Raw genomic sequence first — 13,847 nt, forward strand, 5'->3', positions numbered from 1 at the left:
ACACGTCGGCACCAATGATGTGGGATTGAGACAGTCTGAGATCACCAAGGATAATGTTAAAGAGGTGTGCGAGTTAGCGGGGACGATGTCAGATGCTGTAATATGCTCTGGTCCCATTCCAGTTCGGCGTGGCGCTGAAACCTACAGCAGGTTATGGGCGTTGCACCGCTGGATGTCTAAATGGTGCTCAGATAACAAAGTGGGTTATATAGATAATTGGACACGTTTTGAGGGCAGGCCTGGCCTTTTGAAGCGAGACGGCATTCACCCCTCTTGGGAGGGTGCTGCTCTCATTTCTCGTAGCATATCTGCTAGGCTTAATAGTGGTAGTGTAGGTGTAGTTAATGGGGATTGACAAACCAGAGCCGAGGCCAGGCAGCAGACAAACAGGCTAATCCGACTGTCTGCGAGCTGCAAAGAGACGTCACCTAGGTCACACCAGATTGAAACTGTGTCTGTTCCTCGAGTACCAAAAAATAATTCTCGTAAAGTTAGTAGACAAAATTTAATCAATGGTAAATTCAACTATGCTCCCTCAGAGAGCAGTTTAAATCTGAAACTAGGACTACTAAATATTAGATCCCTGTCATCTAAAGCATTGCTTGTTAATGAAATGATTACCGATCATGATCTATGCATGCTTTGCTTGACGGAAACCTGGACCCGACCAGATGACTATATGGCCCTAAATGAAGCTTCTCCCTCTGGCTATAGATATGTCCATAACCCCCGTCCAAATGGTCGAGGAGGTGGGGTCGCCACAATATATGACTCTGATATAGGCATTTCTCAAAAATTTGGCTTCAAGTTTAATTCTTTTGAACACCTCATCCTCACTGTATCAAATGTTTCAAATTTAACAAGCAACAAAGTGTTACAGTCGTTTATGTTAATTACTATTTACCGCCCCCCTGGTTCATACTCTGAGTTCTTGCAGGAGTTTTCAGACTTCCTGTCTCATGTAGTGCTATCAGCCGATAAGGTGATTATAGTGGGTGATTTTAATATCCATTTTGAAAATCGGTGTGACTCTTTTAGCATTCATTTTCAAGCAATTCTTGATTCAATGGGTATCACTCAGAATGTGGTGGGTCCTACGCATAACTGTAGTCATACTTTAGACTTGGTCTTGTCATTTGGTATTGACATATCCAGTTTAGCAATTCTTCCTCAGAGTGAGGCTGTTTCTGACCACAGCCTCATAACATACGAGTTGTGTTTAACTGACTGTGTTCATCGGCCACCCCGCTATCAAATTAAACGAGCTATAACACCCAGCACCATAGCCGTGCTCACTGATATTTTACCGGGTCTGACAAACACTGATCCACTTGTAGCTCCGGAAGGACTAGAGCGTTTCACCGAGCACGTCGAGACTTCCCTTCGTACAGCTTTAGACAAAGTTGCACCACTACGATATAAGAGAGCCACGGAGAGAAGAATAGCGCCATGGTACAATGAGCACACGCATAGCCTCAAACGAGCCGCGCGGATCCTGGAACGTAAATGGCGAAATATGAAGTTAGAAGTGTATAGACTATCATGGAAAAGCAGCCTTATTGAATATAAGCATGCCCTCCATATGGCAAAGTCCTTATACTTATCGGCCTTAATAGAAAAACATAAAAACAATTCAGGACTCCTTTTTAAAACTGTTTCCAGCCTTACGAGGAGTCATGAACAAAACAATTCTCTTATTCCACTAGAGTGTAGCAGTAACAATTTTATGAAATTCTTTAATGATAAGATTGATAAAATTAGGGAAAACATTAGTAGTGCTATCTCAGAGCCAATGCACCTTGACAGCTGTCTGGTCAGCTCTGATGCCCTGTTAGAGTCCTTCTCCCCAATTGGTCGTGAGGAGCTTATTTCACTGGTGAAATCTGCTAAACCCTCCACATGCATACTAGATGCTGTACCAACCCATCTACTTAAAGAATTACTGCACAGCAATGTAGAACCGTTGCTTACTATAATAAATTATTCTCTGAGCCTGGGCTACGTTCCCAGTTCATTTAAACTTGCAGTCATCAAGCCGCTAATTAAAAAACCTGGTCTTAACCCCCAAGAACTGTCCAACTATAGGCCAATTTCTAATCTGTCATTCATATCCAAAATTTTAGAGAAAGTAGTTTCTTCACAACTCTCTTCCTTCTTACAGACAGAACATGTCTTAAGAGTTATTTCAGTCTGGATTTAGAGCTCATCACAGCACTGAAACAGCACTAACTAAAGTACTGAATGATCTCTTAATATCCTCTGATAAAGGACACATTTCGTTTCTCATACTGCTAGACTTCAGTGCTGCTTTTGACACCATTGATCATAATATTCTACTTAATAGACTGGAGACACTCATTGGCATAAGAGGTCAAGCACTCTCCTGGTTCAGGTCCTACCTGACAGATCGTTACCAATTTGTGCTAGTAAATAACGAATGCTCTGAGCATTCTAAAATAAAGTATGGTGTCCCACAAGGATCTGTACTGGGCCCCATATTATTCTCATTATATATGCTACCACTGGGCACTATCATTCGTAGGCATGGTATTAGCTTCCATTGCTACGCAGATGATACTCAGTTGTATATATCTTCTAATCCAGATGATACCACCACAACTCTCAAGATCGAGAACTGCGTCCAGGATATTAAAAACTGGATGGCGTCTAATTTTCTTAAACTAAATTCTGACAAGACTGAGGTACTGATTCTTGGGCCTAAAGCTGTTAGAAGCAATTGGGCTGATATTCCCCTTACCCTAGATGGTTTTTCAGTAACACCAAAATCTACTGCAAAAAGTTTAGGTGTCACTATTGATTCTGATCTTTCATTTGACACACATGTATGCAATGTCACTAAGACTGCCTTTTTCCATTTACGTAATATTGCCAAGCTGAGACACTTACCTTCATTAGCTGATGCAAAGAAGCTAGTTCATGCTTTTGTCTCGTCAAGATTGGACTACTGTAATAGTCTTCTAATTGGATGCTCTAAACAGTCCATAAAGAAGCTACAACTTGTACAAAATGCCGCAGCTAGAGTCCTAACCAAGGCTAGGAAATTCGATCATATTAGTCCCACTCTCGCCGCACTACACTGGCTGCCGATTAAATATCGCATTGAATTTAAAGTTCTCCTGCTAACCTATAAGGCGTTAAATGGTCTTGCCCCACAATATCTGAGTGAACTCATTGATTACTACAACTCATCTCGCCCTTTGCGCTCCCAAAATGCTAGATTTCTCGTAGTTCCAAAAATTAGTAAAACTACAGCCGGAGACAGAGCTTTCTCTTTTAAAGCCCCTCAATTATGGAATAGCCTTCCGGCTCCAATCCGAGACTCTGACACAGTTCCAATCTTTAAATCTAGACTTAAGACTCACCTGTTTAGTCAAGCCTTCAGCTAAAATTCCCCTTGTAAGGTGTAGGGGCTTGGGGGCCCCCAGACATTGAGATTTCTGGTGATCTGAGATGTTGATGCTGTCATCCAGCTGTGTCTTGGCATCACTCTATTTGTGACTATGACTTGACTGGAAAGCAATGTCTCAGTGAGCCCTCATGCCTGTGGTCACCTCTGAACCCCTCCCTTTAGTTATGCTGCTATAGATTAGTCTGCCGGAGCCACATGCTGATCACTGGCACGTGAGCTACGTACATTTAAATCAACGGTGGTTTAAATTCACGTCCACTCAGTCTGTATTATCTATCTTCTTGCATGGCTCTACCCAAGACGATTGGATACAGGCACCTGCAGGCACCTGGGGGATGGTCTGGCTGCCGGTGGATGTGCTGATACCGGGGTTCACCTGGGGAGTAACACTGCAGTCGGAGCCTACAATACCAGCATCACTGCTCCGACACGGAATGAAAGCCTGGCATTCATCAACAGACATTTACAGTGACAATATCAAAACCCAGAACTTTCAATTCTACCTTTTACCTAGTCTGATTGTGTGAATTATGTGTGACTTGTGTATTTGTGTGTTAACGGGCCGCCCAATGGAGGATGGGTTCCCTTTTGAGTCTTGGTTCTCCCGAGGTTTCTTCCTATTCCCCACCATCATAGGGAGTTTTTCCTCGCCACTGTCGCCTTTGGCTTGCTCATTAGGGTTCTGGACCCATAGTATTGTTAACCTTGTAAATCCTGTAAAGCTGCTTTGCGACAACTTGAGTTGTTAAAAGCGCTATACAAATAAACTTTGACTTGACTTGACTACCTAAGTAATGACTAAAAGTCAGTTTTTGAGATAGGGTTTCTTAATACAGAGGGTGCATTAGACCAGGGGCTCATCTCCTGTTTCCAAAATGCATCAATCACTGCTTGAGAAAGCTGTTCTACTTTGATACTTGAAGAAAAAAAAACATGCTCAATAAAATGTAGGCTACTCAAGTTCAACGGTTTGTTCAGTTAAACATGAATTTGTAATTAAAAGGGGTTGATAACATGTTTATTCAGCTAAACATGATATTTGAAATGTAAGCCAACATTTAGTACATTTAACCTCACGGACGTAATTTAGGGGGGACTTTTTCAAAAGCCGGTTTTGGTCCTCTGCAGTTTTAACGGCTAAAAATAAATATTTAAATAGCGACGAATCTAGCGCTAGGACCATGCAGAAAACGACCGCTCCGAGCTCCGCTCCGGTAACATTATACGTTCCTAAAATGAATTTTCCATGAAGCAAACCTGGCGACTTCGTGGCTGCATCCATGTAAACACACGTACGATTTGTAATTCTGTCAGGGCTGGCTCGGATGCCGTGCCGTCTACATCCACAAGGGGCACCCGAGCCAGTCCTAGACTCCGGCAACGCAATCAGCAATGATCTGTCTCACCTGTTGCCATGGCTTCTTAAGGAAGCCAGTGGAGACAGATCATTGCTGATTCGTTGTGGTTATGCCGTTACGCTCTCAGCCTCTCTCTTACTCTGTTTTGCAGCGTTTGCCTCTTTAGGTGTCTCGCCACCTATCTCTCTTCTCTGTCTTTTTTCAAGTCCTCTCCTGCGTCCCTTACTGACCTCCCTCAAGTTTTCCTCAACCTGTTTACCTTCCTATCCCGTTGCTGTTCGTATGGGAAGGGTTTTTTGTTTGAATAGCCTTTTTGCTATTAGTCAGCTCCTTCCCCTGACGTCCTTGTTTTTGCCTTATTTCTTTTACGCGTTGAGCAGTCCGTGTTTATTCAGGCGCTCCTTTTAGTTCTGTTATTTATTGTGGCACTTGGTTCCACCTCTCTCTCGCTCTCTCTAACACGGTGTGTGCGTCCCTACCACCGTCGTTACAAATTCACAGGTTTGAAAACTTGTTCTAGCCCCTACTGTGCAATTTGGTTAGGAATACAGCCGAGCTAAACTATCAAGTTGAAAGTCTTCATAGTTTGCTTACCCATTTTGACCCAGTTCCCAACCCAACTTTAAGAATAGATTAACGGCGATAATTTTTATATCGCCCGATAAGAGTATCAAATTAACCAACGCCATTAACAGCCCACCACTGAAATAAATCAATCCTGAGAGCAACCCATTTCACAAAGGTTTGTAAAAACAGTCTGCATGCCTAGGTGCTTAATTTTATACACCTGTGGCCATGGACGTGATTGGAACATTCCGATAATTTGGATGGGTGAGCGAATACTTTTGGCTATGTGGTATATATTCATAGGCCTACAGGTCATTTACTTTAACGAGAAATCTAACAATATCTTGCAGCAAACTATTTCTTTGTGTATGTTAAAACAAGTCCGACATCAGCAAATTGTATACACAGATAAGTAGACTATTGCTAGCACACAAAAGAAAACTGCCTTGGCAATGTAAGTAGCTAGCTAAGTTAGCTAGCTAGCTAGTTATTTGTTATACCATAGTTCATAGTATTTGGAGCTTCCAGCTAAATGCATTGACACTGTGAAATAATAAACATGTGAACATTGCACTTTTACATTAGAAAACAAATTCTATTTTGACAGGTTTTACATGCAGTGCATGGTGCTAAAAATGACGTCCTATCACACAACACTGAAGGAGATCTGGATCACACTGGTGTCCTATCAGACAACACTGCAGGAGATCTGGATCACACTGGTGTCCTATCAGACAACACTGCAGGAGATCTGGGTCACACTGGCGTCCTATCACACAACACTGCAGGAGATCTGGATCACACTGGCGTCCCATCAGACAACACTGCAGGAGATCTGGGTCACACTGGCGTCCTATCACACAACACTGCAGGAGATCTGGGTCACACTGGCGTCCTATCACACAACACTGCAGGAGATCTGGATCACACTGGCTTCTTATCACACAACACTGCAGACATGATGGGTTTTACGCTTCACGCAGTTTGAATATACTTTTATTGAATTATATTTTTATATTTATATAGATTTAGATAGTGTGTGTGACTGGGTTATGAGAGAGATGGTGTGTGTGACTGTGTGTTATGAGAGAGATAGTGTGTGTGACTGTGTTATGAGAGATGGTGTGTGACTGTGTGTTATGAGAGAGATGGTGTGTGTGACTGTGTGTTATGAGAGAGATAGTGTGTGTGACTGTGTGTTATGAGAGAGATAGTGTGTGTGACTGTGTGTTATGAGAGAGATAGTGTGTGTGACTGTGTTATGAGAGATGGTGTGTGACTGTGTGTTATGAGAGAGATGGTGTGTGTGACTGTGTGTTATGAGAGAGATAGTGTGTGTGACTGTGTTATGAGAGATGGTGTGTGACTGTGTGTTATGAGTGTGTGTGTGTGACTGTGTGTTATGAGAGTGTGTGTGTATGACTGTGTTATGAGAGTGTGTGTGTGTGACTGTGTGTTATGAGAGTGTGTGTGTGTGACTGTGTGTTATGAGAGTGTGTGTGTGTGACTGTGTGTTATGAGAGAGTGTGTGTGTGTGTGACTGTGTGTTATGAGAGAGTGTGACTGTGTGTTATGAGAGTGTGTGTGTATGACTGTGTTATGAGAGAGTGTGTGTGTGTGTGTGACTGTGTGTTATGAGAGTGTGTGTGTGACTGTGTGTTATGAGAGTGTGTGTGTGTGTGTGTGACTGAGCTATGGCAGATCCAGCATGTTCCTCTGTTGTAGCTCTCGTTGCGTCCTGCGGCGTACCTCTCTGATGGCTGTGACGATGGTGTGTATGACAGGCTGAGCCTCCTCGTACGTGTGCACACAAACTGTGTGCAGCAGGGTGTCGTGCTCAGGCATGGCGTGGAACACCACCTGGGCAGCCTGCTGTAGCAGCCAGGGGTGGTGTGGGGCCAGGGCCTCACTGTACGCCTCACCACACAGCTCGCCTAGACTCCGCCCATTATGTCCTGCTGCCAGCTTCTCCAGCAGTAGCTGTAACCACAGCAATGACCGATGGAGGCGGAGCAACGTACGACTGCCAGATGACGTCTGTCTATCAAAGTTGACCACTCCTCTCTGCAGCTCTGCCTCCAACATGGAGCGCACAGAGAAGTAGGCATGGTGCTGAGGATTATGGGTAGTTTGTAGAAGATTCAGATGAACCTGAAAAGGGGGATTGATGGGAATGTTTTTCCCAACTTCCTCCTCAGACAGCTCCCGAATCAGAGTTATCTTCTCCTGCACTTTGTTTGTGAAAAAACCCAACAGAGGGCCCAGAGCCTCCATAAACCTGAAACAGAACACATCAATCACCACACCGCATAATAATAATGTAACATATTTTCTATATGAAGAATTTTAAAAACTATTTAAAATGTACAGAGTTCAACATAAGGGTTAGGGTCTGTTTTGTTCACACACACAGACACAAACACACACACACAAAGAAGAGGTGTGTGTGGTGGAGCCATGAGAGAATGACTAAGGGTATGTTCAAACTCTGCCAGCTTTTCTAACAAACTCTACTCAAAACACTAAAATAAAAGGTAATTACTGGGAATAAACATTAAAGGTGAGAGAACTAATGTTGTGGAAAACAACAACAATATTCCTACCCCCCACTTTTACGTAGACAGACATGTGGACAGTTCTATGGCTGCCTTTATTTTTATGATTAGAACATTTAGTTTAGTATTTATTTAAATAGTATTTAAAAATTATATAATGAGTGGTTCTACAATAAACTAAATGGTAATGTAAGTAATAACTAATAACATACTTTATAAGCTCCTCCCAGCACAGAAGGTAAGGTTCTAACAGCACATCAGAGGCAGAGCCAAGGGCGGAGTTTAAATGGAAGAGGAGGCGGGACACTTGGAATTTCTGTCCCGGACATTCTCCTCCCACACCGGCTTCATGGTTAATGGAGCGGTTGGTCATATCACTGCTGGTGCTGGGAGCCTGAGGGAGTGTGATGGGAGCATCTGTCTGTGAGAAGAGGGAAAAAATAAAAATGTAAAAAATAGAAATCAGAAAAAATTACAGTCATACCTATTAAAGTCATATTTAACATACATGTTTAACATACACTTCAAATGACACCTGAGTGATGGTGTGTGTGCATAGTTTGTGAGGGAGTTTGTGTGCCTACCTTTCTAGTGAGGGAGGAAATACCAACACATGGGACCCATGAAAGTTCACAACTCTGAACAACTCCAGGAGCTGTGCAGGAAAACACACACACATATTCATGTGCACAGACGTATGTGCATACAAATACACAAATATGTGCACACACCCATACCATACCTGTCAAGTTTTGTATCAAAAAATACGGGACATTTCCCGTGTATGACGTCATCGCCTAATTTGCATAATCGGTTATTTGCATATAGCTGCAATCGAGGCTGTAGGAGAGACAAAAACATCTTTGGAGTGGCAAAAAGTGAAGAAAAAACACCCCAAATATTTTTTAAACTACAAATGTGACTAAACCCGCGAGTTAAATTTTTTTTTTTTTAAAGCATTCATGTGCCGTGCCAAACAGAATTCTGTCACTAGCCTCGCGAGAACTGCTACCTGCAGTAGTCTGTTTGGAGCAGCACATGAATGCTTTAAAAAATATAAAAATTGACTGAAAATACGGGAAAAATATGGGGAAAAAAAAATGGGATGACGCCGGGACAGAGCGGTAAAATACGGGACTTTCCCGGCCAAAACGGGACACTTGACAGGTATGACCCATACATGCACACAGTAGTAAACAGATAAACATTTTTTACTTTTTAAAAATAGATTTTTGATCCCCAAAAACTTTCACATGCATAAAACAAAAACACCAGTTCTAAATCCTTGCAGTGCACTGTATATTTGTAGTTGTCACGGTGACAGTTCCGGACCCCTCCTTGTGGGCGTGTCGTTACGTTGTATGCGTCTAGTTATGTCCATGTTTGTAGTTCAGTGGGTGTGGGTTGTTTGTGAGCGTGTTCGTTAGTCTCACCTGTGCCTTGTCCTGTGATCACGAGGGTATGTGTTCTACATCTAATAAGGTGCGTTCACGCAATATCTCATGCTCGTCGTTGTCTGAAGATCGTGCCGTGTGAGTGTATATGTGTAGTGCTTGCGCGATACGCGCCGCACTTTGTTCTGTGTGCCTCAGAATTAAACGTTTCATGTTAAAGTACCCGCTCATTGTGCCTGCCTCCTCCCATCAGAACAGTAGTGTGCTACAGTCAGTGATGTCATCTACTTATCTAAGTAACTGTGCGTTACTATTTTTTTTCCTTAGTAAAAATATATTTGCTTTCTTCTTGGCTCAGTTCTACTTTTGCATCTGACCGTAGCGCTCGACTCCGCACGCTGCGCGCGACCCTGTGAGAGCGCGAGTGCGTTCACGTCATCCTGTGCAGTGTCCTCCCGTAACGATATGTGGTAACAGCCCCGTCGACAGGGGGGGACAACCGGGTCTGTTGTCCCGGGCCCCAGCGCCAGGGGGGCCCATCAAAGAGCCCAGCAATTTATTTTTATTTAAAGTCTATAATTTTAAATAATCTTGAAATCTTTCATTACTATAACTTTCTTTACTCAAAATAAGCTAAATGGCTAAAATATATGTTTTTTTCTTACCTATCTGCATATTTTCCATTAAGTGCATACACCCCCGCCTCACACTGAAAAATGGTTTGATCCAGCACCGACTGTAGCCGGCTGGTACCCGCCCAACAGCGGGAAATACAGTGGTGGATCGTTAAAGTAAAGTAAATACAGAAATCTGGAGCGCAGAAAAGAAAGGAAAAACATTTACCTGACGAATTTTAATGTTGCATTGTGTTCCAGGTTTGAATAATGCTGAAATTTAGGCTAAAGTACTTGAAAATGCTTGAAATTGTAACTACTTCGTTTCACGTTTCACAACAAATAGCTGTCTGACTGAATAGTTCCTGTATTACGTTAACAAATACGAGCCTCTTGTAATTCCAGGACAAAACATGAGAGAACGTGAAGACGTTAAGATTGGGCATTTTGAAAATAAAAACCATTAAATAATGTGATAAAAAGCGAATTATTTCGAATCATTTCGAGTATATTTAACTTAATTTAAAAAAATTTTTTTTTAAGTTTAACGTGCTGGGAAATATTGAAATGGACCTTTAAAGTGACGTACAAGTGCTTTAATTCCACCTTGTAAAGGTGTATGAACCCTGCAAACGTGACTTTGTTCATTGCGCTGAAGCGCGGCGCGCGCGAAGTTACAAAATTCGAGAGGTGCACGACCTCGCGAATCGACAGCGCGTGAGGCCCGGTGGCGGTGCCATTGCGATTACGTAATTTTCGCCGCGCGGACCCTCGCGCCGCGACGCGTCAAGTATAAACCAGTAAGCTGTCAGAAACAGCTTTGATGTGTGGCTATATTATATACTACAGAGGAAATTCAAATGACGATATCGGGGGGGGGGGGGGGGGGTCCCGGGCCCCAGCAAGACTGTCAACGGGCCTGTGTGGTAATATAAAGAAACACCCCTCAAAAACAGGGGAAGGAACATTTACCTGACAAATTTTAATGTTGCATTGTGTTCCAGGTTTGAAAAGTGCTGGAATTTTGGCTAAAGTACTTAAAAATGCTTGAACTTGTAATTGTATTTTGTTTCACAACAAATAGCTGTCTGACTGAATAGTGTCACGGTCACAGCTCCGGACCCTTCCCTGTGGGCGTGCCGTTACGTTGTCTGCGTGTCATTATGTCCATGTATGTACTTCCGTGGGTGTGGGTTGTCCGTGAGTGTGTTCGTAGTCGCACCTGTGCCTTGTCTCGAGATCACGAGGGTCTGTGTTAATCACCTATTTAATGTGCGTTCGCGCAGTGTCTTGTGCTGGTCTTTGTCTAAAGTTTCGTGTCTGTGTGAGTGTCAGCAGTCCTGTGCTCATCTTCCGCACGGAGCTCACGTCTGTGTTTTTGTATTAAAGTTTCATGTGCACCGTACGTCGCTCGTCGTGTCTCCTCCTTCGAGCCCGTGACAGAAAGACGAGCTCAAACGATGCCAGGATACACCGCAGAAGACGAAGCACTGTCACGTCTCTTCCCCTGCGCACCGTCCCGAGGTGCAGGAACCAGAGATGCAGCGGGACCCGGTATGCGCGAGCCTGCTGCGCAAAGCCCAGGCGGCCAGTGACAAGGCAGAGGTGGAATGCTTCCGCCTGGCCGCTGCAAGGTTTTGGAGCGAGAGCCCCTATGATCCAACCCTGGCTCTCACAGAGGAGGAAGATGAAGAGCCCTTAATGGTGGGGGTGGGCACCATCGCCCTCTCTCCCCCTGAGGTCGAGTTCGGGAGTGAGGACTCTGGAGAGGAAGAGAGTCTCCCCTCCTCCGGGTGCTCGGACAGGGAGGATACCAGCTGGTTTCCCTCTGGGTCGGTAGCTCCTGAGAAGCCTGAGGGAGCGGAGGGCGATCCCCTCTCTTCAGTCCACCCAGCTCCCACCGAGACAGAAGAGGAGGAGGAGGAAGAGGTCAGCCCTCCCCCTTCCGTTTACTTGGCTCCAACCGTGTACTACGGAGAGGGGAGGGAAGAAGCCAGTCCGTCCCCCTCCATCCACTCAGACCCCTTCGAGCATCACGGTGCAAAAGACGACGTCAGCCCTCCCCCTTCCATCTACTCAGCGCCTACCGAGTATTACGGGGAGGAAGACGACGTCAGCCACCCTCCATCCGTTTGCTCCTCGCACTCGGAGCGTGACAATGAGAGCGAGGAGGGAGACAGCGTCTCCGGGTGTTCGGGGGACACCGCCTACTCGGGGAAGGAAGCTCCTCTGTCCCCATCAGCAGGGAGCAGCATGGACTGTTCCCGCTGCACGACCGCCAAGGAGCCGAGGTCCCTGAGGCAGAGTGTCTCGAGGGAGGAGGAGGCTATGGACACCTCGAGGGGTGAAACAGCAGTGACCCCAGGAGCACGAGAGGGATTCGGTGCAGCCAGCGGCCCGAGGTGGGGGTTCGGCGCGCCTCTGGAGACGCTGCGGAGACCAGTCCCAACTCCGGTGGCGCCCAAGAAGGTGGCCGATGCTCCGCGAAGGAGGCCACCTGGCGCAAGGTCCACGGGCGCGCCAAACGTTGTCGTGGCTGCCTGTTCCAGTCTGTGTGTCAGCCCCAGTGTTTCTCCCGAACCCTCTGTTCCCTCTTGTGCCCTTTGTGATTAATGTTCCTGTGTGCATGTTTGTGCTTGTGCCCTTGTTTAATGTATTTTCCCCTGTTTTCCCAGGGAGGGTGTACTAGGGCTGTTCGTGGCGGTTCCCACCATCGGGGGAAATGGCTCTCGGAGGCTCGTGATCCCGGCGGCTCCGGACCTGCCCGTCGGTGTTGGTTCGGGGCTTTCCAGCTGCGCGGGATGCTCCAGGAGTAGCGAGCCCCTGGTGAAGGGTTCTGTTACGGTGACAGCTCCGGACCCTTCCCTGTAAGCGTGCCGCTACGTTGTCTGCGTGTCGTTATGTCCATGTATGTACTTCCGTGGGTGTGGGTTGTCCGTGAGAGTGTTCGTAGTCGCACCTGTGCCTTGTCTTGAGATCACGAGGGTCTGTGTTAATCACCTATTTAATGTGCGTTCGCGCAGTGTCTTGTGCTCGTCTTTGTCTAAAGTTTCGTGTCTGTGTGAGTGTCAGCAGTCCTGTGCTCATCCTCCGCATGGAGCTCACGTCTGTGTTTTTGTATTAAAGTTTCATGTGCACCGTACGTCGCTCGTCGTGTCTCCTCCTTCGAGCCCATGACAAATAGTTTGCTTGTATTACATTTACAAATACATTTTCAAGTAATACCGCGGAGCAACACAAACATAATGTCAGGAGATACATTATTTAAATGTCAGGAGATATATTGTTACTGTTAAAATGCACTTCCAATAAAGTGATTATTGGAAAAACAAATTTTGCTGCTGAATGTAACTACTAAAGTAACTTGTAATCTAACGTAGTTACTTTTAAAATCAAGTAATCGGTAACGTAACTAACTTATTTTTAAAGGAGTAATTAGTAATCAGTAATCGGATTACATTTTCAAGGTAACTAAGCCATCAATGGCTATAGTACACTGGTCTCATCTTGATTCTTCTGGATCATGGACACAGTAAACCCCACACTCTCCACTCCTTTATCTCTACCGTTGGGAACGGAAATATTTTCCACCATATAAAGGAGCAGTGAATCTTGTTTCCTAGCTGGTCCTCAGTTTAGGGTAGGACCCAAACGCTGAGTATAACTACAACTGGGGGAGAGAACAGGAATGAGGTAAAAGAAACAGCCATGAGGGGTTAGAGGAGAAAAACAAAATAAATTTAAAGGCTAGATGATTACGGTGGGAAAACCCGTAAACACCAAAGTAAGAACTGGCTCTCTCATTCAGTTCATTCTCATTCAGGTAAAGAACAGAAATAAACTCCCCAACTGAAAGAACCCAAAAGGGAACTGGGAGAGAAGAGAACAAACTTGTCTTTAGATTTTTGGTTGAGCAAGGAAAAAGGACC

The 13,847-nt window shown here is 44.8% G+C and overlaps 1 protein-coding gene across 1 annotated transcript; it reads right to left on the minus strand.

The window, feature by feature from the left end:
* Nucleotides 1-7,047: 7,047 nt before the first annotated feature.
* On the minus strand, nucleotides 7,048-8,392 carry LOC143500409 (ceramide-1-phosphate transfer protein-like). Its single transcript, XM_076994531.1, has 3 exons — nucleotides 8,387-8,392; nucleotides 8,123-8,304; nucleotides 7,048-7,633 (listed from the first exon to the last, which is right to left on the minus strand). The coding sequence occupies exons 1-3, from the start codon at nucleotides 8,390-8,392 to the stop codon at nucleotides 7,048-7,050; spliced, it is 774 nt and encodes a 257-aa protein (XP_076850646.1).
* Between the last annotated feature and the right edge of the window lie 5,455 nt (nucleotides 8,393-13,847).

This window comes from Brachyhypopomus gauderio, unplaced genomic scaffold (genome assembly GCF_052324685.1).
Source record: "Brachyhypopomus gauderio isolate BG-103 unplaced genomic scaffold, BGAUD_0.2 sc148, whole genome shotgun sequence".
Classification (NCBI taxonomy): domain Eukaryota; kingdom Metazoa; phylum Chordata; class Actinopteri; order Gymnotiformes; family Hypopomidae; genus Brachyhypopomus; species Brachyhypopomus gauderio.

Bases quoted from the DNA above. Each gene is read 5' to 3' on its own strand.
- LOC143500409 (XM_076994531.1), bottom strand. The intron at 7,634-8,122 runs GTATGTTATTAG...GTTCTGTTTCAG, and splicing joins TGCTGGGAGGAGCTTATAAA to GTTTATGGAGGCTCTGGGCC.